The sequence below is a fragment of the Plectropomus leopardus genome, chromosome 1, assembly GCF_008729295.1.
Source record: "Plectropomus leopardus isolate mb chromosome 1, YSFRI_Pleo_2.0, whole genome shotgun sequence".
NCBI lineage: Eukaryota > Metazoa > Chordata > Actinopteri > Perciformes > Serranidae > Plectropomus > Plectropomus leopardus.
Window position 1 is genome coordinate 11,380,789 of NC_056463.1, and position 24,182 is coordinate 11,404,970.

Here is a 24,182-nt window from a genome sequence, read left to right on the forward strand (position 1 = left end):
AAATCTCTGAAACCGAGCAGCAGCCCTTTTGCATAATGTTAATTTTGATAATCCCAAAGTTTGAAAATCCTTCCTTGATTCATCGACTTCCCATTATCTGTGATGGGTGTAGACTTACTGTAATAAATCAGTGAGGATTAATGGCTTTTACCTGGATTCACCTCATCAGTGCATTTCATGGAATGAGAAAGAGATCTTGACAGCCTATATACTCAACTGTAATGTGGTATAAATAATGAGCGCACTGTTCGCTGCAGTCATAAATATTAATTTGAAATTATAGAAGCAAAATTCAGGGGGAAAAAACTGCAAAAAACCACTCGGTCATTGTGACTTTAACGTCAGTGGCATCAGTGCGAGATGGGACAAGCAGGCGACGACACACCCAGAGAATCGTCTCAGAGTTTGAGTTGAAACGATGTAGCAAGCGTTGTCTCATTAAAGAACGACCTGTTTTTAGGCAGAGGCTCTGACTGTACTGTAATGAGCAGTTGAAGAGAGGAGAAAATGTATAATGCATTATCTCCCCTTTTATCCCGAGGATGAGAGGAGGGCCAGTTTCTGTGGGACGTCCAAGTGTTGGTCATGGATTTGTGCATCTGTGTGTTTTTGTCTGAGTGCGTCGGACGGGTGTTGGTGTGAACACGCATGCATATAGTGTATTTACATCTCGTAAGGATGGCACTTGGCTTCCTCTTATGATAGATCTCAACATGCGAAACACTCAAGACAGCAGAGAGGAAAAGAGAACAACTAAACCTATCTAGTTTTTGTTTTCTTAAATTTCCCTCTGTGTTGTCCATAGCACTGGCACCAAAATACCAACGCTACATTAACATGCATAAGCCGTTTACCAGACGTGATAATGAGCGATGTGATTGTGTGAGATCAGTGCTATCAGGGCTGTGACCACGCTGCAACGATAAACATCAGATGGTGTAAATGCGGCGCACAAAGGTTCAGCTGGGGCCGTATCATCCTCAGGATCAGTGCTTCTGATCCACTGCAGAACCATATGGCTCCGCTTCACTTTAACACGCATGGATTAAAGGTCTGGTTTGCGCGGACGTGGACACTTGGTTTGAATTTTTAAGTATCTCTGTATCCCTGAAATATGGCTTTTAATTAAAGCGTCTTTTAAATTTTGTATGAAATGTGCTACACAAATAAACTTGTCCTGTCTTAATAATACAGTTTTTCAGCATGTTGTATGACATAATGCCCTTAACTGGAAAACAACCACAACCGCAATCACAATTTTACTGTGATTAATATTAGATTATGCCGAAGGTGACGCAGAGGGGCTGTGCGGGGTGAAGAAGTCCTCAGCTGTGAGATATTAACTGATTAAACACTGATACAAGGGGAAATAATAGGGATTGTGACTTTCATATGTTAGGCTATTAATCTGCTATCACATGTCATCTGTAGGGACTTGGCCTCAGTGGAGTAATCTGCTGGGTAAGGAACACACACACACACACACACACACACACACACACACAATAGTGCCGGGTTGTCCCCAGTAAGTCACACAATTGGTTAATTGTAATTTCTTGCTACTGTAATTATTCGACTGTGTGGTGATAATTACTAGATCATAGAATGGGAGCGGATCTGTCAGGATACTGTAATTATTTTACCCATGTTGTATCTGGAGTATTATTACTGTATAATATTAGATAAACAACTCTTTCGGCTCTCCTTGCTTCAAATGTATTTCTCCCAATTTTTTTTTTTTTGTCAATCTACGACTTTGGTCAACAAGTACTGGACAAGCTGTCATGAATGTTCATGGTGCCCTGAGGACAAATCCTAATGACTTGTGATCACTTGACTTAACACTAGCACCACCAACAGGTCAGAGTATTCACTTACTCACTGAAAAATATCCGTATTCACTAAATGGATTGCCAGAAAATTTTGTGCAAAAATTCATGGTCCCCAAAGGATGAATCTCAATGACTTTCCCTCCTGTACCACCGCAAGGTTGAAATAGGGGTTTTGAGTGATATTTCTGACACTATTGGGCCTAGTCCACACAGACACAGGCCACACGCAAACTGTGTTTGAAGTCACTAAAAACAAAGCTTTTGTAAAACTTTGTCAACGTCAAGATTTTTAGAAACTCCATTTTCAGTGTTGATAGACAGGGAAAATTGTTTTTGTTATATGTTTGTGTTAGGTATGTGCCGGTATCTCCTTTGCGAGGGCACAAATGAGGTGGCATTTCGTGCGATGGTAGAGGTGACCAAAATAATGCTGCACACATGATGACAACATCAAATCTAGGGTGACAGAAGTGCTGAGCGGATCCATGCTGCTCCTCGTAAAGCGCTATGAAGACCAACATGGACAACAACTGTGGACAGACGCCATAATAAATTGAAATAAATAACCATGACATGACAGCACAATTGTTTGGAGGGGGAAATGATGGACCTCCATTCAGGCCCCTGGAAAGGGCACTCAACTTTGAAGCCAATTTTTGCAGTGGCCAAACCATGTAACTACAGCTTCTGTGTCTCTGTCACATGATGCCATTGGCCCCAAAGGATCTTTTCTTGTTGACTTACATTTGGAAAATGATTTTTTTTTTAGCATCAACCCCAGTGAAATGACTTGTGTCCATTCGGTCCAGTAAGATTTTTCCGTTTAGAGGAGATGCATGTTTAAATGATTCAAGTTTGCAGAGGGTTAAATCTGAAGTTAGCCGCTTGGCCGGTGGAGTTTCTCGTGTGCTTTTTAATTTGCCCAATGATGCAGAATTTCACTACCGGGAAGCTGAACTTTTTCTTAATTTGCCAACAAGCAGCTTTCATATGAACAGGGCCCTGCCTCCAACACTGTATCCACTTATCTTTATACATCTATGCGTCCCTTTCTAATGCTTCCGCATTGAAAAGCCATGTCACCAGCGTAGGTTCGTAGTTACTGACACCTACATCATTACCACAGACATAGATACCACAGATAGGCTGGTGATGCCTGGACACACCGATCTGATCACTTGCAAATAACAGTGCAGTCTGTCTTCAAGATCTGATTTGAGATACAAATCCGATTTGCCTGCAGTCTGAACGTAGCCTTAGTCTTATTTCTGTACCGCTCAACAATTCCTTCCACTCAGTCATTTCTCCTCTCCTCTCCTCTCCTCTCCTCTCCTCTCCTCTCCTCTCCTCTCCTCTCCAACAGCTGTGGTGGCCTGCAGCGTTTCACTAATGCGTCTCTGGCCTGTCATCCAGAGGTACATTAGCGCACTCATCAAGCTGGACATGGTACATACAACACGCATGCAAACCCTACACACAGTGCATACTCACACTGTTTTGCTCAGGGTGTCACTCCTTGCTGTGCAGCCTTTGTGAGGCTCGGGTACGGAAATACTGATATCAGATCTTTGTGAAATAAACCAGCGCCTGTTTGGTTGTGAAGGAAAAGCGGTCATGAGGGGTGCACGTGTGTGCATGTGTACATATATGCATGTGTTTGTGTGTGATGCAGAAGAAAGTGGTTGGCTTTGGTAGAATTACTGATACAATTGATAGTGACAGATATATGGCTAATTAGTGCAGCCTTGGCTTGGCTGTCCTCACCTCTCACCAGCCCGCTGTGAAATTGGATTAATTTACCTCGCCTTAATACACTGTATGAGCCATGGAATTCAACCAATAGCAAGTGTCTCTAATGAGCACAGATTTGTTACTAATTTTGAAAGAAACATGTTTAAAGTTTTGTTTAATCCACAACGCGTGCTCACAAACTTTACTGTTGTTGAGAAGTGTACTGCAGCATGGGCTCTCTCACACATGCCTCGCTGCACAGTATGGCGAGCACGTTGACTTATTGCTAGTAGTCCAATTAGGCTGGCTTTTCTTTACGGCATGCTAAGGTTCTTACGAAGACAATCTGTTTCTAAGGAACTCCTTAAGAGCAGCTCAGTCCTTAAAACAAGCAGCATACAACCTCTCTTAAGCTTTTTTTTCTGACTCCATCTGTTTCCATCTTATGCTGATAGTTTACTAAGTCCATCCAGAAGCTCTTCCATTGAAAATCATCTCAACCATCCATGCTTTGCCCCTAAATCCCCAGCTGATACTCATAATCTCTGCTGTCCATATTCTGAACCTTGCTCAAGCACATGGTCACAACATTATTGATATAATTGGCTTCCCATCCTATTTTTGTCATCTGCTAATACCAGGCTACAACAACTGACAGCCCTGGTCATTCCAGCTATAGGGGCAGTATTAACAGCCCTGCTTAGCTGAGCGAGACTGAATCACGTCTCCAGAGGCTGCAGGTTCCAGTATATGTGAATTTAAGTAATCTATAAAGAAAAGAGATAATCAGGCTTAAGTTCAAGGAGTGGTTTAAAAATTCTCATCACAAAATCTTTGTGAAATTACAGCGTCTTTTGTGCTCACTCATCATTCGCTCCACTTCTCCACACATTCCTATTTTCCTCAGCCTTTTCTGCATCTCTCTTTTGATCTCTGTCTGTTTTAACATGACTGCTCGTTGCCAACGGCACCCCTGCGAAGTACAAAAACGTCCGTCTGCGAGAGCCTCTGCGTGGGACTTTCTTGTGATGCTGAGAGGAAACCACTGAGTGTGTGAGAGAGTGAGGGAGAGAGACAAACAAGCATGAGTGTCTACTGTAACTACTTGGCCCTTGAAAATACTCTAAATAAACCACCATTCAAACATGATGTGGTTTTTATACTGAGAATTTTTTTTTGCAGATAACAGGTAAAAGAGAAATTAGAATTAAATATGACATGCACATTTTCTATTTAAGTTACTTGTGCAATAGTCATCTTTCTGTTGTATGGAGTTTGGTTTGAAGCTAAACCTCCAACAAATAATGTGTACAAACAGACTGTAATGGTCACATGATTAGCTGTAACTGACTTTCACTTCAATTTCAAAGCCCCTAATAACTAAGTTTGTTTCCGTGTAAGTGGGTTTATAATAAAGTTAATTAGGTGTTATTTATTAGGCCTTAAAGAGCTACTTAACACCCTGTTTTATTTTGAACACCCCTTGCATCCTTAACCCAGCCCCTTTCAGATTTTTAGATATTTTTAGACAAATTAATTTGGATTGTTGCGATAAAGGAAATACCCCTGCGGTGATTAAGAGTGGCCCAACAGCTGAATATGCGGTATTACTGCCATTTTTGGTTTGTTGTTATTGTTGTTTTTTCAAATTACTTAATTTATTCTGATTGTAGTGCTTTGTAAATTAGTGTTTTTGTTAGTCTCTCATTTTGTAAAGTGTTGCTTTTTATATGACAAAGATGGCAAAGTAAAAAAAAAAAAAATGAAATACTTGTTCATTGTTAAACAATAAGCGGTGCAGTATTTTTCAGCTGAGACGCTTTGGTTGCGTCTGTTATGACACAGAATATACTTGGAAGTAAAAATGTAGATTACTTGCTCTGGATGAAGGGAATGCTGGAGCATGTGCAGAGAGAGGACAGAGACGCTGGTCTGTAGGTTCAGTGGTATTTTCTCCTACAACAGTAAAGTTTGTGAGCACGCATTGTAGATTAAACAAAACTTCATACACACATGACAGTTGGTCTTTATAGCTGTTTCTCCCGCCTCTCAATGATTGTGATTGAACAGCTGGGTAGAAAGTGACAGCTGTAGCATTTTCCCTAAAATTGAATATTTTTCAGATCAGTCCAACTAGAAAAAAAATGGTAATTGTCAATACATAGTGCAGAATAGATGTTTCGTGCCTCATCATGCTGCTGTGGTGTGTAGCACAGTGTAAATATGTGCCACGTTATTATAGTGTTGATGGTGTTTGCTTGTTGTCCTCTGTGGTTGGCTTGTCAGTAGGGCTGTATTGCAGTATTTTGGTTATTTTAATGCCAAATATAACATCTGACAGTCACCTACAATTAATAGAACCGCAGATCTAACTCTCGTTTTAACCTGCAAAATGTCAGCAAATGCCCGGCACGAGTTCCCACAGCTCAAGCTCTTCATATGTCTTGTGTCTAAACAACAGTCAAGAACCCAAAAATATTAACCCAAAGAAGGAATATTTGATTCTAAAAAAAAGTTGTCCATTAATTTTCTGTTGATTGATCAATCCTTTCAGCTTTAGTGAAGCTGTACTTCAAATTGCTAACTCAGGAGTTGTCATGACCACAAGCAGTTAAACTTGATTTGCCAAGTTTGCAGCCATTAAAGAACTTATTTACTCTGTTTACACACTAAATACTGTTTCTTTTGATTTTCACCATCTCTTGGCAGAAATAAATTAGTGAATGTTAATGTAAGATTCCTGAAAGAACCGAGGACATCTGTATTCTTCAGGTAGTTTCTATTTAAGTCTATTGTTATGTAACACTGCACGTGAAAAAATTACTCACTGGTGCTCGTGGAATTACAGCACTGAGTACTATGCTCTATGCTGCAGTCAGTAGATGACAGAGATGTCCACTCAGTATGCACTGACAGATACACACACACACACACACACACACACACACACACACACACACACTGACCCAGAGACACTGCTGAGTTTGTGCATTTTTTTGGTCCCAAGCCATCTGTCAAAGGTTTTTGGGGGAATGCTGATGATGATGGGGTCTCCAGACACAGATGACAGCAGTTCAGGACACTTCAGTTTAGCATGTCACAAGAGGCTGACACACAAATGTACACACACACACACACACACACATCAGAGGGGCATTTATGCATGGACAGACATATTGGACACACACACAGACACACAGTGTCAAGTTTTACTAGGAAACAACTGTAATGCAAGAAGGTCATCAGTCTGTTTTCTGCTCTGTGTCTCTGCTGTATTCGTGAGTTGCCATTTGTCATTTTAGGCTATGAGTTCTTGAAATCAGGTTGCTTATTACACATGTAAGCAGTTACAAAGTTTGTATTCTGCAACATGCACTCACGTCAACAAAGTTAAAGTTCAAGGAATGGTTTGACATTTTGGAAGATATTTGCTCGTATTTGTTATTTGTTATTTTTGCAAGAGACGATTAGCTTTGCGTACTGTAGCATGGATGCTGGCTCTATCCCATAAGCATTGAAAAGGAAATTGCAGAATTTTTTTTCATCTTGTCTAAATGTCTACCCTGATGTGAAATGAAGATTGGCACTTGTCCTGAATAAGAACAAGGTTACAGACATCACTGTATGCAAAACGTGCAAATTATCTACTATGTAACATTATGATATGGAAAGTTTACTTCAAAATCGTTTCAGCGTAACTCTTATGTCATCAGAGATTTTGGTATCAGAAGCACTCTGTTTACATTTGTAATCTGAGTAGTATTGACCAATCATGTTTGAGAGGCAAATAAAAGTCCATGTAGAGAGACGGAGCTCATTGACCGAAATGCAGTCAGCTTTTGTTGATTAACATTTTGTTTTGTCAACACAGAGGAGTATGTCTTGTTCCAGATATCCACTGGCTACACGGAAAAACGAAAAAGGATGCCGTCATAGAACCCATGGTTCCCACAGTCATGAAGAGCCTGGAAAAGTCATGGAATTTCACAATCACATTTTCCAGGCCTGGAAAAGTCTTAAATTAGTAAACATGTAACATAATGGCAAATTTATTTTCTTTAGTCGTGGAACATTTGAAAAAACACTCACAAAATGGGGCAAGGAAAAAAATAATTACAGGTCCTTGAAAACTCTTGGAGAGATTTTTGAGATTTTGTCCATGAAAAAGTGTGGGAACCCTGTGGGCTCTGCATGCATTGGTGTAGTTACATCCTGACTGACGGGCTACGTTTCTGCAAATTTCAGTGGGTGAATGTGTGTTCGTAAATGGAGGCAAGTATTACCGTAACAGTCCAGTAAAGGGTGGAGACTGTGTGAGGGACACTATTTTTTCTGCATTAAACAATATTCATATTTGGGGAATAGGAGTAACTATGATCAAATATCAATGGATAAATAATAATGCAATTATTTGTAAAAGGGGTACATAAAAACATTTTTTGTCACTACTTTCGTATACATGTGGATTTCACACACACTTTCATCTGTCTGTGCTTTACATAAAGCCAATATTCTCTCCTTGATGACATGAGCCAAAGAACCAGTTTGGGTTCTTCGAGTTTTGATTATTTTTTGGCATAACTGCTCAGCTGTAGCAGAACTACAACGGCACGAAAAAGCCAGAGGCCAGTTTTCACAGACGAGGAATCGTCTCCAGAAAGCGAGCATGCCAGCCGGCCGAGTGCTGTGATGTACAGACCAAGAGGTTCTGCATGCATGTTTTATTGCAGGCTGCAACAGAGACAGGGGCACTTAAAGCAGAATTTCAAATGATAACATGAGAGACAGAAAGAAAAGGCTGGCAGAGTTCAGCAGGGTTGTGTGAGCGCGTGATGCCTGTGCGTGTGTATGTGTGTGTGTGTATTTTAATGTGCAAGTGTGTTTGCCTTCTGAGGTGGTGTTTGAGTGTTTACCTGGTAGTGTGGGAAGGCAGGTCTGAAAGCACGTCAACGCCGCGTGTGTGAGTGTACGCGTGCGTGTGTGTGTGTTTGTGTGTGCACAGGCGTGTGTCTATAAGGCAGTGGAATTAGTTGAGCCTAAATTAGTGTCAAGGTAATTGGGCCATGAGAACAGAAAATGTGCAGTGAAGATATTTACTTTTCATAACATAAGAGACTCGGAGGAGCTGAATAAAATAAACTGTGTGTGTGTGTGTGTGTGTGTGTGTGTGTGTGTGTGTGTGTGTGTGTGTGTGTGAGTCAAGCTGTGGCTGGGTGCTCTGTTGTCTTGTGCACATAATAATAACAAAGTGTGTTACAGTATAAGTTTACATCCCTGCACACGCGATGCCATCACATCCCTCCCTCCTGACCTCCCCACATGTCATGCCCACATGTTTCTGCAGTAACATAAGTGGACATATGCTGACCATATGCTTTGATTTAGTTGTGGTAGTTTGTGCAAAGCTCTTACGTTTTGTCCTTCATAAACAAAAACACAAAAAAGGCATGAAGAAATAAAGACAGAGGCGGGAGATAATAATTTTCTTGATCTATGAATTAAGGTCCTCACATTTAATCAGAATAAATGAGGACATTCAATCTCACTGGAGGATGAGCCATTTTTACTCAGATACTCCATGAATGCATTAAACATCAAATAAAGCGGCCTGTTCATTTCGGCTTAAGCTGCTCACACACAGATCAGTGTCTTTCGGTGGCACTGATTGGCCAACTGCCCGCATGAATGAATGGTCTCTTTTAGATATATATTTGGCCTGAATGTGGTGATTAAGAAAGCTTCAAGAGTATTTTTTGAATGTGCACATGATATGACCCTCCAGTTTAGATGATCCCTAAACATAAGTTGCTCCATAGACAAATGCTGATCTCAAAGGTTTGTATACTATTTGTCTTCACCCTCAGGCCAAACATACAAGTTATCTCAAAATCTAATGATGATATTAGCCTTAAAGTTGCACAGAAATATCATGAGCATTATGTTTTAGTAAATTAGTTATGTGAAAGGGACAGTTCAGTATCTTTTGTAGTGCTACTTATCAGTCTAGACAAGTTTTATATTGAGATGTCTGTCTTATCTCGAATATAATGGAACCAGTTGGCAGTCAGCTTGTGGTGCCCAAAGTGCCCAGAAAGATCAATTTGAAAAACCCAACAGCAATGGCTCTTTCCAGAAATCATCAAGATAATCCACAGACCTTGTTGTAAAGAGTTTCAGGGACAAACAATTTTTTTTCTACCAAACTACTCCTGCCAACTGTGCTGAAGACAGCATGTTCTGTAGTTTGTAGTTTGTAACCTGTTTGCTGTCTGTTGTTTGTCCAATACTCTTGGTTTCTTCCAAATTCCTGCAAAATTAATCAGCCGCAGCTTTGCTTTGTGGTAGCGCTAATTAGTTGATTTTGTGGACATGGTAAACATAACCTGATAAGGCCCAGACACACCAAACCAACATCAATGAACTAGTAGTGACGAAGGCTGTCTGTTGCATCTCCTCATGTCACGTGTCACTGCCAGAATACTGCACTTGTAAACACCACAATGACTACAGACAACGGCCAATTAGCCAGAACATTGTGCACCTGTGTGAGAGATAACGTCTATACCAGCAGGTGGCAGTGGTCTGTATTTGTCATTTAAAAATTGAAACAGGAAGACCTTTTGCTAAAGAGCTTGTGTCAGTCTTACGCCCTTGTTTCTTTCCTTTCCTCACTTCCGTTTCTATTCTTGTGCAATCAGCTGAACGGCCAATCGGGGTGATTTCACTGACCGGTGAGCTCTGCCGGGTCCAATGCCAATTCAACAAGCTGAATTGGCCGAAAAATAGCTGAATAGTGCCTACAGTGCAATGCACACTGCCAAAACCAGCGTCACAGGTGTCACGGCTCTAACTCGTTGAAATCTGGATGAATATCAGTTTTCTTGTGCTGTGTTGAGATATCTTTCACAAGTTATTTAACCCTTGAGCCCTAAGCAAAGTTTGTTTTCTTTTAAAAACATAAGGAAAAAGGCAATGAGCAACAGCAGCAAGAAATGTCCTGAAAATTCGTTTAAAAAAAAAGATGAAGACTTTGAAATGAAAAATGTTCAGAAAACTATATGTATAATTATTATAACCATACATTTAACATTATGCTACAGAAAAAAATATATACATTTTTTTTCCAATTCTTGCATGATTTTTGGGGTCTTTTTTGTTTGTTTTTTTGTTTTTTCTTTACTTTTTTTTCCTAATAATTTCCTGCTGATTTTTTGTTGCTAATTGCTTTCTAACCATGTTTTTGAAAGTCAAAGTCAAGTCAAACCAAGCATGGCTGGAGACTCTAAGTGTTGTTTGAATATGTAAAGTGGGCATGTTCAGATTAAAAGCGGGTGTGGCTCTTTAATATTCTTCTTGATATTTTTTTAGTACCTTTTTCAGAATCTTATTTTTTTTCTTTTCTTCTCACATCACAATCCCTGTATGACCATGGCCTCTCCTTATCTTCCTCTGTCTTTCACCCATTCACTCTGTTATTAAACTCTCCTCTCCTCTCAGGCTTGTAAGTGTCTGGGTGGAAATCAAAGTGCATTAAACATTAAATATGCTGTCAAGAGGCAGAAGTCTCTCCATGCTGATGATGACGGGGAAAGTAGGGCAGTGAGGGAAGAGGTATGGATGGAGAGGAGGAGAATGGACACAGATATGCAGAGATGGAGGGAGAGACAGATGGAGACAGAGGCACTAAAGAAGAGAGACACAAAAGCACAAAAATAATCACACATATCAGATTTCGGAAAAACATCTGAATTGATGCTATTGGTGTGAAGTGTGTGTGTCTGTGGTTAGGTGTGAGACAGACAAGATCTGCCCGGACAGAGTGTATCCTAACCTGCCTCGTGTGGTTGAAATCAAATCCCTGAACCACACACAGAAATGCACACTGAACAGATGAAGCCTGTTGGCCGGCTGCACAATATAAAGTCGGTAAATATGTCTCTATTTCTGCTTTTACTGTCGGAATTTTTTTGTTTGCGAGTGAGAGACAAAAACACATTTACTTGCAGACCACTGAGGCTCACACGCCGTGGTCTCTCTGTATCCTTCTCTCTTCTCATTTTGTTCATGACAAGCTGTTTCAACAAATGATGCATGCTTCAAAATTGATGCTGGTTGTAATACAGGAAATAGTAAAAGTGAACGACCAGTACACCAGAGAGAGAGAGAGATGGAGAGAGAGAGAGAGAGAGAGAGAGAGATTGACTCAGCTGAAAGGTTAAAGCAGGGCTCTCTCTCTCTCTCCTGTTACTATGCAGACTAGCGAGACAGAGCAGTCCCCCGCTGCCACAGGCCATACTCTCTCAAATTCAAATTCAAAGTCAAATTTGCTTTAATGGCATACCAGGAAGAAACCAGTGTTGCCAGAGCAGTACAATATATTTGCTACAGACCAATATTTTCACATTAATATCCCTTCCCTTCTTGTGTGTGAGTGTGTGTTGAGAGCCCGGAGAGTTAGTGTGTGCTGATTCTGCTCCTGAACACAAACCTGTCACCCTAATGTAAATGTGAGCAGAGTTTTAACCCTTTAAAACCTGAGAAAATAGTCTTGATTTCTTTTAAAAACATGGGAAGAAGGCACTGAGCAACAAAAGAAAAAGAAATGACCAAGCAACCGAAAAAATGAAGAAATAAATTTAAAAATAATAGTAATAATAAATAAATTTAAAAACTACTAGAGAGCAAAAAACCTAAAAAGATATAAAAGATTCTGAAAAAGTGCTTAAAATTCATGTTAATTCTGTAACATAACAACTGTAACATGTCTGAAAGCATCTGAAAGCAGCAAAAGAAATGTGATGTCCCTCCAGATTTCAAATGGTTTAGTAATAAATTTTAGCCGTGTTTACACAACAATATATAATGATATAATAACAATAATTAACAAACCCAAACACTAAAACTGATAGATGCTGCATAAACGTCTGTTTTTCTGATTTGGGAGCATTCACACATTACTCCAAGTTGGTCACTCCCATTGCTGGCATTATGTTCACACCAGATATAGGAAAAATAATGTCTCAATTTGCTATTTTTATCGTGTCACATATTTGAATGGTCCAGGGTGTAGAGTTAATTGGCGTGAGGCTGCAGAACTGAAACTTCTCCCGTATCAAGCGTGTAGGAGAACTGTGGTGGATGTTACACAAATGCAAATTGTCCTGTTTTGAGTCAATATTTGATTAATCCGTTCAGAGCTACTGTAGGACAACATGGAGCACTCTCTGTATGTGGATATAAACGGCACTTCCTCAGGTAACAAAACACAACAATTGTTAATTTTAGTTGATTGTAAACTGAAGAAAACATAACTTTGAATATTTTTTTTCCATTTCTGCCACTATATTCCCCTAAATCCTACACACTGGACCTTTAATATGTCGGTCATATATGTTTGAAGTACACCAGCATATGTGTGTGGCAGTGGGCAGATGGCTGTCTGCTGTGGTGTCTGTCGTGTCGTCAAGTGCAACTTTTAGCAGAAGGTGATGGTCAGTTTTTTATGCCACTTGTTCTTGTTGAATCCATGTGTCAAGACACTTCAGTCTTGAAACATCTCTATTGTCGGGCCTTGTTGGATTTGTAGTTGTCTTGGTCTCAATCAGATCTGTCTCCCATCCTCGGCCACTGTTTTTTAAAAGCGCAGTGGCTTCGCTAATAGCGAATCGTGACAAACATATTGCAGCAATGGGTCAAGGCAGTCCTGAAGGTCTGTGCATATGTCTATGGTCTATTGGTCTTAGTTTGCCATGTATCTTAAAATCTGCAAATTCTTGTAAACCAGTCATTCCTCCCTCCACCAGCCTTACATGCAGGCAATAAATCACATCAGCAGAGGGAGGAGGACTGAGGACAAGAGGAATGATACCGACTGTCTCTGTTCTTCATGCTTTCTAAACTTCACTCAGTATTGTGATGTCAAGACTATTATTAATTTTATTGATATTTTAGTGGATATTTACTCCTTAATCACTATATTAGACACTATTGTACTGAAAAGACACTATTGTTTATTATAGTCTTGAACGAGACTTCATTAGCTCTGGACTCAGTCCTCAGCTCAACTCTTTGGAGTTTGTCTTAACTTGGTCTCAACTGAACCTGGTCTTGGACTTGACTTTGACACAATTAAATTGGTCTTGAATGCAGTCCTGTCTCAAACCTATGGATGGTTAACACCCCAGAGTAACTCACATTTTGTACTTGTCTCAGTTGGAAGGGTGTGTGTGTGTGTGTGTGTGTGTGTGTGTGTGTGTGTGTGTTTCCACTACAGACTACAACCAACATCCATTAACTGCTTAATTGGCGGGTAAGGCAGGAGGAATCATGGCATATACACATTGCACTTATTTTTTGCACGTCTTTTTTTCCCCCTAAAACATTAAATAAAAAGACATTGGCTTCTGTCGAGAGCTCTACGTAAAAATGTGTAGATACTTACTGTATGCATTGTTTTGTTTTTGCTGTGTCGTGCCGTTTATTTCAGCATTTGTTTTTAGAAATACATGACAGCATTGTTGTCACTGCACTGTGCATAGCACTGACAACAAAATCAAATAAAGGAGTAAAAGTAATGATTGCACAGAGGTCCAGCATAAGTCAGGTGTGATGTACATAGTCCTAAAGAAAATTAAAGCTGAAAACAATTAGTCCAATAGTTGACAGAAAACCAATCTACAACTATTCTTACCGGTATAAACTGTCATAGTCATCTTAAAAATCAAGTTTTCTGGCTCCAATCCGCTGATATAAACAGTCACTGGTTCTCTTGAGCCCCCTTTCCACCAAATTAGCTTTGGTTTTTGAACCAGATGTGTCATCGGCGGAAGTAGTAGTAGCAGGATGAGTGCTCACACCGATTACTTGCAAGTTTTTGTTTTGTTATTACAGATATTTGTTTTCATCAAAAAAGCATGGACCAACTATTGATGATAAGAAGACGTAAAGGCATATTACGTGTAGGACTCTTTCCTCTTTTTCCAACCTGTAGATATGACACGCCCACTGATTTGCATTTCAGGTCAGGGAAAACCTGCTATTTTTTTGGTTACTGCTGGGAACCAAGTTTTCAGGTTCTGAACCAATTCTTTTTTGGTTAAAATGCTGCAAATGGGTCAAAATTAGGTGTGTAAAATGAAATGGATTCAGTGTTGGTGGAAAAGTGACAATAGAGTCCTATGATAACAAACTGTTTACATTAGGACTCTGGACACCAAAGATGGCAAACCAAAGACAGTCAAACAACAATAAAAAACAATTATCTGTAACCCCTAAAGAAAACAGGCTTAATCCCGATATCAGTTCCTTTCATTTGATTTTGTTTTGTGTTTTAGTATCCTGCTGCATGTTTGATTTACCTCTATGTATGAGGTCTAAAATTTATCTCAGACAGGTTGCCAGGAATCATAAAATAAATCACCATTATATATGTTTCCCTATACTGCTGCAATATATTTTAGCACTCATATCATCAGTCCATATCAACCCTAACCCAAACTATCAAACAAGATAAAAGTTGAACTATAGTTGACTTTTTGGAAGTTAACACCTTGTGTGAACAGAAAGCTACAATTGCTACATCTGGTACTGCTAAGAGATGACTACTAGAAAAGACTGAACACGTTTTGACAAATGTCCAACACAACACATTGTTTTCCATGAATGAGCACAGTCACAAACAGCCTCAACACCATCTGAACACGGCCTACTGCGACAATCAGGATCAATCCAAGTTAGCACCATATTGACTGCCTTGAATCTTGATACACTCCACGATGAAGTGAGGAAACTCTGTTGTCACTGACATTCAATATCAGTCTGTGTGTACACACAGATATTCAGCTCCTCAGGGTTATTGCTGCCGTTTGAGAGCAAGAGGGAAGATAATAGCCCTTTTGAAAGCTGAATAAAAATAGCAAAACTTTGGTGGGCATCCAAGTATGAGCATTGGTCTTCAGAGGACTAAAACTCTCCCTGCAACCAAGTAGAAGTCCCACACAGACAGCCAGAGAGTATTTCTTCAGTTAACTCAGTCTTTTATCTCCAAAATGTGTTGAATGAAATATCTAGTGATCAAAATAGAGATGATGGATGAATAAAGATCCTAGATGTTACCGAAAGACTATGCTGATAAGTGACAAGGACAAATGTGAAGTTTCAAGACTGAAAAACATTTGGAGAACGATCACTTTGTGTGATTGATATTTAATGAATAATGCTTACGTTCACAATACGGTCTCAATAGAAAAAAATAAAGATGCAAACAAATATGTGTCATTGCATCATCCATCTGCTTTACCAAGCTTTCTGCCATATAGTGCTGGCATGAAAAAAAATCAAAAAAGGAAGGGGAGGAGATTGAAAAGCAGCTCGCTTTCCTGCCACTCTCTGACTATTCTGAAATAAAAGAAGAGAAAAGACAAGAAAAGCCAAAAAATAGAAAAAAAACCAACAACAAACAGACTGTTCATCTCCACTACAGTGGGTCCTGAGGAGGTTCGCCGTGCCCAGGTGCTATGGCAGATTCCCTGTCAAAGCTTTCAAACAATGTGTTTGGCAAATCAGATGAGCTGCAGCTGCGTTTAGTATGGACAAAACCAAGCAACATATTTATTTAAACATAAACCGTGGTGTGTTCAACACCCATGTTGTGTTGCACTAGTGCACTGGCTTTTGATACCCCTTGGGTTAATTCAATTTGGTTCAAAGAGGCATTATTTACCCGGGAAACATATGTTTATATTGCCAATGCAATATACATCTTGTTAATTTTGTGGTCCTTGCTAGTATGCAAAAATGAGAGAATCCCTGCAGACTGTCCAATTACTCTGCAAAAACTTTATTAAGTGAACAACATTTTACTTGTCAGACCTTCGTCAGGTTGAACCTCAAGTTCAAGTGTGCAGAAATTCTCTCTGTTTTTCTTGGACATTTTCCTTGTATGCACCTGTACACATGGTTTTTTAAAGGTGTGCATAAGCCTCCACATTCAAGTGGTCCTTGCTGGTAAAATTGGCCAATGCTGGATGTGTCTAACTGTATGATTTAAGACCACCTTTTTGACTGATACATTTCTCACAGCGGTGAGACAGGGACAGACCAAGATCGTACAGTGCAAAGGGTGATTTTTTTCCCTCTCAGATTGTACTGAATAATATTTACAGGCCTGAAAACGTGTCAAGAGAAAAGCCACAATTATAGGAAATTCTTAAAAATAGACATAATTTCAAGTATTAAAATTTATTTAATATTTTTTATTCTAAATTTCTATCTGGGAAACCTACTAAATTTACCTCAGGCTCTTAGAGGGATCTTTCATGTGGGAACCACTGATCTAAAGTAAAACCCTCAAAAGCAATCTTTAATTGATTGCATGAGCTGCATGATGGCATTCTTAGATTTGAAATGAACACAACTCTTGTGAAACATGTGCAAAGTGTACGCATCTTGTGTGTCTTGACTGGCTGCAGGGATATAGACTAAGAATCCACTCAACAAATCAATATTTCAGCATTTTCTGAGCAACAACAGGTGTAACAGCAGGACAGGTTTCTGGGTTTAGCTATGCCTGAAGGCTTAAGGAATTTAGAGTAATGTGTGCCCTTGTGTGTTTGCATGGAGAGACTTTTAGACATGACAAGTGTAGGAATTCAAATTTCTGACCTTTTCTGTTGACAACAATCTCTCACACAATTTAAGTCCAGGAGAGGATATATAGCTTTCGACATCAGAGCCTCATTCACCCTCAGCAAACCAGTAAACGGAGCAATACAGTAAGCCTGTTTTATGTAATAAAGACATCCTCACTGACACATATGCTCCGATGTGTGTGCGGTTGGGGGTTGGGGTGTAAATCTAAAGAGGGAGTTCATCAGCCTGCAGTAGCTTTAGGCCCCAAAATGCTCTTTGGTTGTCCCAGATTATGATAACGTGCAGCAGTGATGCAGAATTGGACTAACTTGAACGGATCGTCTAAAATCAAAAGCCTTTTACTGAAGGGACTGCAGAGGACATAAATAATATGTAGCTGCTGTGCAGAACGCGCTGTTACATTGAATTGCAGAGTCTCTCATTGATGCCAATCAGGCTTATTTTTTTCATGTGATCCGTCCACAGCCGACACCTGAATATCCAGCCGTGATCAGCTCATGTTTACCCCGCAACATGGACATCTGGATTCATTATTGATGCTGTGTTGGTGCCGCTGCATGTGGAAAGGGTGGGTTTGGCGCACGGGGAGTCGCCTCTGAAAACCCCCAACACACACAAACACACACACTGAGACACGAACGCACACATCTGAAAGCCCTTTAAACACACACTCGACTCTGAGCTTCATGTATTCGCATCATGAATGAAAGAGATGTCCTTTTTTTTTGCAGCCCCCGAAAACCCCGCTTGAACATGCTTCAGGTGTGCGCTACCCGCAGTAACGAGACTGCGATGCTGAGCCAATGCAGCGGCAACACACGCCCCTCCGCTCCGCTCCGCGCTGCCTGCCTGCCTGCGAACACACACACACACACACACACACACACACACACACACACCACACCCCCACCACACACCACCCCCCCCCCCCCCCCCCCCGGTCGTCGACGGACACACACATCCGAGTCTGGACCGCCAATTGAATGAGCAGTCAACACATCCTGCGCTGTGAAAATGCATCTCGATGTTGCTGGATGGCCAAATGTGCAAACCGTGTGACACATTTCGGGGGGGGGGGGGGGGGGGGGGGTCTTACAACTCTTCTATTATTTCGGGCGTGCGTGCAGCTGTGTAAAAATAATTTTGAGGTGGGCGCCCTTCGAAGCATGACCGCACACATGTCGTCTATGAATGAAAAAAATCACACATTGTCCAGATGTAAAATCATATTTTTTTTCAAAGTGGTCACATACACTTGTGGTGGTCTACTTACGCACTGCCTCCTTTTTTGGGTCTAGGGCACTGGCAGTCTGCTGTATCTGGCCTATTTTGTTCTGGAGGACCCAGACTCGCTGGTTGGTGCTAATGATGTCGTTTTCCAGCTCCTGAAATAAGGAGCAGGCGTGCCGGGCCAGGTCGGACAGCTGTCGCAAGGTCCGGGACAGAACCACGTTACTGATGGCACACAGGTCCTCGAAAAGCAGACCTTCATCGTTGGGGATCTGGTGCCTGCACAGAAGCTGTGGTTCCACAATCCTTTTGGCGAATGGCATTTTTGCACGCCAGAAATAATAGAAGAGTTGTAAGCCAAGTGTAAATTCCCACTGCCTAGAATAAAAAGGGAAAAGCGAGAAACAGACAACATCCAAATATATAAATCCACGAGAAACCCGATGAGGTTTCAGGCCGACCGCGCGTTATCCCCGGGCGTCAATCCAAAGTTCCCAGATTCTCCTTGAGATCCTCCATCCTGCTGCTGGTTTCTGGGGATCACTCACACTCCCGCTCACACACGCACACACATGCACACACATGCAGGACACAGCTAAGCCCAGGTCAGTGGTGTGAGGATGCGTGTTGAGTCTGCGATCATGGGTTGCCTCCGTGCAGCGTCAAAGCAGCCGGAGCGAAAAGGAAACATCGTGCAAAACTTCCAAAATAAGAACCTTGGTCAACAAGCTTTGAAATCAGTGATTGCGGGAGGTTTGTTTAATTGGATAGAAAATAAGCAGAACATGGCTTATGACAATATACGCTAAAACAACAGCACTGAATATCCTGAGAACTTCCGTATTTAAACACAAATTTTTTTTTATACCTAGTCTGCATGCCTTAAGCTTTTATTTTGTAGGTCTGATCTTACTGTTCCGGTCTTGTTGTGGTTACTTTTCTGGAAATTGACGCAGCCTGTGTCTGTGGCCTGAACGGTGTGCAGGCTGAGAGGATGAGAGAGAGGACTGAGGTAAAACCCGGAGATGTGGATGTGTGTGGACAGGGAGCGATCATGAGTTTCTCATTATGACAGAGAAGCGTTTATGAGAAAATTGCTTAATTTTATTCATTTTCAATAGAAAATCTTTGCACATGAGGATCAGTGGAACACTGGAGGTTCAGTACTGCACACATTAGTTGAATTGTGCAAAGCCTATAATTTCAGTGGAGCCGATGACCAACTTCAACTTCAGCTTTTTAGAGTTTCAGGTAGTAAATAATGACATTTCCACCATAACTCTGTTCATGAAGGCTTTCACAAATAATTTGAATTTGCTTTCCCATGATTTCTCTGAAAAATGACAGTGGAGAGTGATAATAAAGACATATTGAAATGAACACCTGAGGGACTTGCCAGCCCCAAATCAAAAATACAAAGTTATACAAGTTATAGTGGCCATGCTTTTCTGTGGGTTTACTAAACAATGACAAGTAGCATGGAAAATAACTTTGTTATTTGTGCATTATGTCTTTTTGAAATCTTTTCAGCCTAATTTGTTTCTTTTTGTTGTCTGTCGAAAGAGTAAGGTCTGCACCCTGACTCCAACACACAAAAATGGTTTGAAATGTCACCATACCCATAAACACACCAACAGACTGACAACTCTTCATGTTGATAGGCACTGTTAACCATCCAACCACAACCATCGGAAAATCATGAACAAATCAGGAATTTTACCATGAAATCTTTATTCAGCCCCAATAGAGTTTGAGATTCCTGTCAAATCAGGTTCCTTCACACCTGCCCAATTTTAGACATTCTTGCAAATGACTGTAAACTGATACAGGACACAAAAAGCATCACATTACAGTATAGACCAGTATAATATAATGCATGTGAACACCGCACTGGACAGTATGTGTCCTTCTGCTCGAGCACTGAGGTTTTAAATGGTAAACCTCTCTGAAAAGTTAACCTACAGGAAGAGCCCATACTGTAGCTGAACGATGTCCAGTGAATAGATTTTTTTTTTTTTTTGCTGAATGTGAGTTTCCAGGTTGCTAAGCCTGGCTGTTGTGTGTTTCATTCACAGTGATTATCCTATAGCCTCTAGGCTCAGTCTGTATATAGACATGTCTGCAGTAAACTTGCTGTTACAGCAGATTTGAGGCAGCACAGATTGACAGTAACCTGTCATGCACTTCACTCCGAGCTGCAGAGAAGACAAGCATGACTACAATTGTAAAATGTTCCATGTTTGTGTCCCAGCAAACAGCAAACTGTGCAGTGATGATTTATAATGAGCAGAGGGAAACTGATGGTGATGGGAATGAGCAAGATTGTCAGTTGTTCTAACTGAGAAATTCTTAATGCCTTTACATATTCCTGTAACTTGAACATTTCCACCATCTTTGCCTTTTTTTTTATGAATGTCAGGCATGGTGATCGTTGCTTTAAACACCATGAATTAGACATTTTAGATCTAGGGATAAAAGGACAATTCACATCCTCCATGAACAGGCTGTGTGAGAGTTTACCAAGTGACATGTAAGTCTCAAATCTCAATCCAATCGCCAGAAAAAATGTTTGCACTGAACATTTCTGCAAATGATTGACAACCATGGTTATATTTGTTCATTATTTTGTAGCAAATGCGTTGAAACTCTGAATTTCTCAACAACGCTGCGAAGGTAACGTTAGGTTTAGGCACAAACACAGCTTGGTTATGTTTTTTTTAAATCATATTTTCAGTGTTCAGTGTTTCAGTGTTTTTATTCAGTCATCATACATAATACAATAAGCCCAAGCAATACAAACTGTTTAAACAAAATCAACAGTCCTAGCATAAAGTAGTGACTGAAAAGGCTCAGGCAGAAGCAAAAGCTAAAATATGCTCATCCTACATTCTTATTAATATAAACTACCCTTTCAAAAATAAAAAGAGACCTTTCAGTCTTGTAACCCTCAAAATATAACACTGTAAACCATTCTTTTGAAAACCAAAAGATGAGTCACACATTTTAAAATTTACATCGGCATTGTTCCACCTTTTAACCCCAACAACAGAAATGCATCTCATTTTAAAGTCTTTTAGCTTTTGATACAAAAATATTTTAAAACCTCTCGAATCATATTTGCTCTCCTGTACCAATAAATCTATGTACACATTAAGGAAGTGAGTTTGTTTTTGCTCTGAACATTATTTGCATTTTCTATTATATATCAAATCATCAAATTTCATTTTGGGTTTTAAAACTGTTATTAGTGTGATCATAGTAGCCATCCTAATTAATGACACGTACGGCTCGTTTTTGTAGTAAAACTATTGAATTTGTTTGTTTAAATGTTGATCCCCACAATTCCACACAGTAAGACATTTAAAGACGTATACTTGAGCAATAACTGATGTACCAGGCCTTAGTTTAATATATTCTCAGACATATATTCACAGACATACAGAGTCACCACTGACTTTGAATTTTTTTCTTTAATATAGTCATTATGTTGTTTCCATGTTAATATACTATCAACACAACCCCTAAAACTTTGTCTCAAAAACATTTTTCATTTTCAGCATCACAGATCTTTAATTTAACATTTTCCTCAATATCTTTGTGATTTCCAAAAAACATCAATTTAGTTTTTTGTAGTATTGTATACTATGGCGTGTGTCTGCACACTATTTTATACTGTTGTCAGCTTTTTTTGAGACATGTCATATTTTGACAATTTTTGCCATACTATAGCCTTGCTTTTTCATCCATTTTTTCAGCATGCTAAATTATGGAGGGGGGGGGTTGCCATTTTTGCAACATACTATACAATGGCGTGTCTCTACACGCTATTTAATGCTGGTTTGAGGTGTTTTCAGCTGTTTTTGGGACATGTCATATTTTGACTTTTTTGACATTTTTGTCATACTATAGCCTTGCTTTTTGGTCATTTTTTTAACATGCTATTTTATGGTGACTTAAAACACCAGTGTTTGGTGGTTAAAACACAGCTGGCAATTACCTCAGTGTGATGCTAAAAACACCCAGATTATGTAGTTGAAACACTGGTAGAAACACTGCAAATGGTCGTCAAAAGACAACAGGCGTTGGTTGGTCATTGGGTTCAAACAGCGGCCTGCAGCTCGGGGACATCTTGCTAAAGTGACATGCCATCCACCATGCCCTCACCTCCCCTCCATCTATCAATGTTAAAACTCAACTTATATTATGTTTCTTCAGAAATGTTAACATCATACGTATGAAATGTGCAAAGACAATGTAGTTGTGGTTTGCAGAAATGTATAAAGCCAGCGTTTTCATCTGGCAACTTGGCTGAAATACAGAAAAGCAGCGGTGAAAAGTCCATTTACCCAAGAGCTGGACTTAAGTACAATTTGAGGTAATTGTACTTGTGTATTTCCATATTACTTCACTACACTTATAAGGGAAATATTAAACTTTTTACTCAATCTGATCAATCTGATCCCTGTATTGTATACCTTAACTCTCCCTGTACCTGTCTGTCTGCCTGCACTTTCCCATTCTGCATTCCTGCTATCCTGTGGACTCAGTTCTTGATTTATTTGGACAATGAGCAAGTAAATCCCCAAACTGTTCTTGTCCACCTGCACTGTCAGCATTTTGGTCTCGTCCTCGTTGTTGAAACAATGTAAACATATCCTTTAATGAGCATGACAATACCAGCTATGCCCAGAGGACGGCACTGTTGTATCTAGTTGATGTTCTCAGTGATGTAAAACGAGCGCTCTGCTTTTCAGTGCAGGTGTTGCTCTGATAGGAACATGATCAATTAGGATTGTGGCACTCCAAAAGCACAAATGAATAAATAGAAAAAAAAATCAATTCTGAATCTAACCACTAATGAGGGTCAAGCTAAGAAATAGTGGTGAGGGATTTCTTGGATACAATAACAATTCTGATACATTTTGATATCTTTACTTTATTGGTGAAGCAGTGGGTTATTGATTTATTTGTGGCAGAGAAACAGAGAATATTATGCAATCTTTTGTTGCTGGTAATGAATTAAAATAATAAACCTTGCCCTCGTGGCTGATTTCTTATCAGCATTTAGGGCCTAACAGTGCGTGACTTGCAATTTATCTGGTGCTGGGAAAACCACCGCCACCAGATAAGAAGGTCAGAGGCTTGTCTTATGTTATTGTTTCCTGACTTTTTTCCTCAAAGGGTTGTGTAAAGGTTTATGTTTGTTTAAGAAATTACACCTCAAGAAAATCAATAGATAAAAGAAGGACCCCAAGTGCACAGAAACAAAGTTTTATTACCTCATTCTTCTATTAATGATAGTGACAATTATGATAACTTCATTTATATTGAACCTTACAAAAACAAGCAATGAAAAGTAAATTAATTCCAAAGATAAACAAAACAACATCAAGTTATTAAACTATTACGACAAAGTCCATCAATAGAGAAAAATATTACATATTTTAAAAAGTAGTTTTAATTAGAGATATAAAAAGATTGGTCTTATATTCAAAAGACACAGTTAATTGAAACAACCTTTCCGCATTTTGGTCATTATTTAAAAGAAACTGTGGGTACAATTTTGAGAGATTTAGTGCCATGTAGCAGTGAGAATTGCTGATTGCAACCAGCTGAATCTTCTCTCAGTTAGAATTCCTTCAGTGCTTTTAAGAGTCCAGCGTTTTTAAGCTCCAGATTTTCAGGGAGTTTTTACCAGGAGCTGAATTATCTACAAAACAAAAGGCCCCAGTGATTTGA

At 39.8% G+C, this 24,182-nt stretch overlaps 1 protein-coding gene across 1 annotated transcript in view; it reads right to left on the reverse strand.

The window, feature by feature from the left end:
* The window catches only part of nhsb (Nance-Horan syndrome b (congenital cataracts and dental anomalies)), a 58,543-nt gene extending 39,753 nt beyond the window's left edge, over positions 1 to 18,790 (reverse strand). The window contains exon 1 of the mRNA XM_042488049.1: positions 18,487 to 18,790. Within this exon, the coding sequence (XP_042343983.1) occupies positions 18,487 to 18,766 (280 nt within the window). The 5' untranslated portion in view covers positions 18,767 to 18,790. The remainder of the gene's footprint in view (positions 1 to 18,486) is intronic.
* Between the last annotated feature and the right edge of the window lie 5,392 nt (positions 18,791 to 24,182).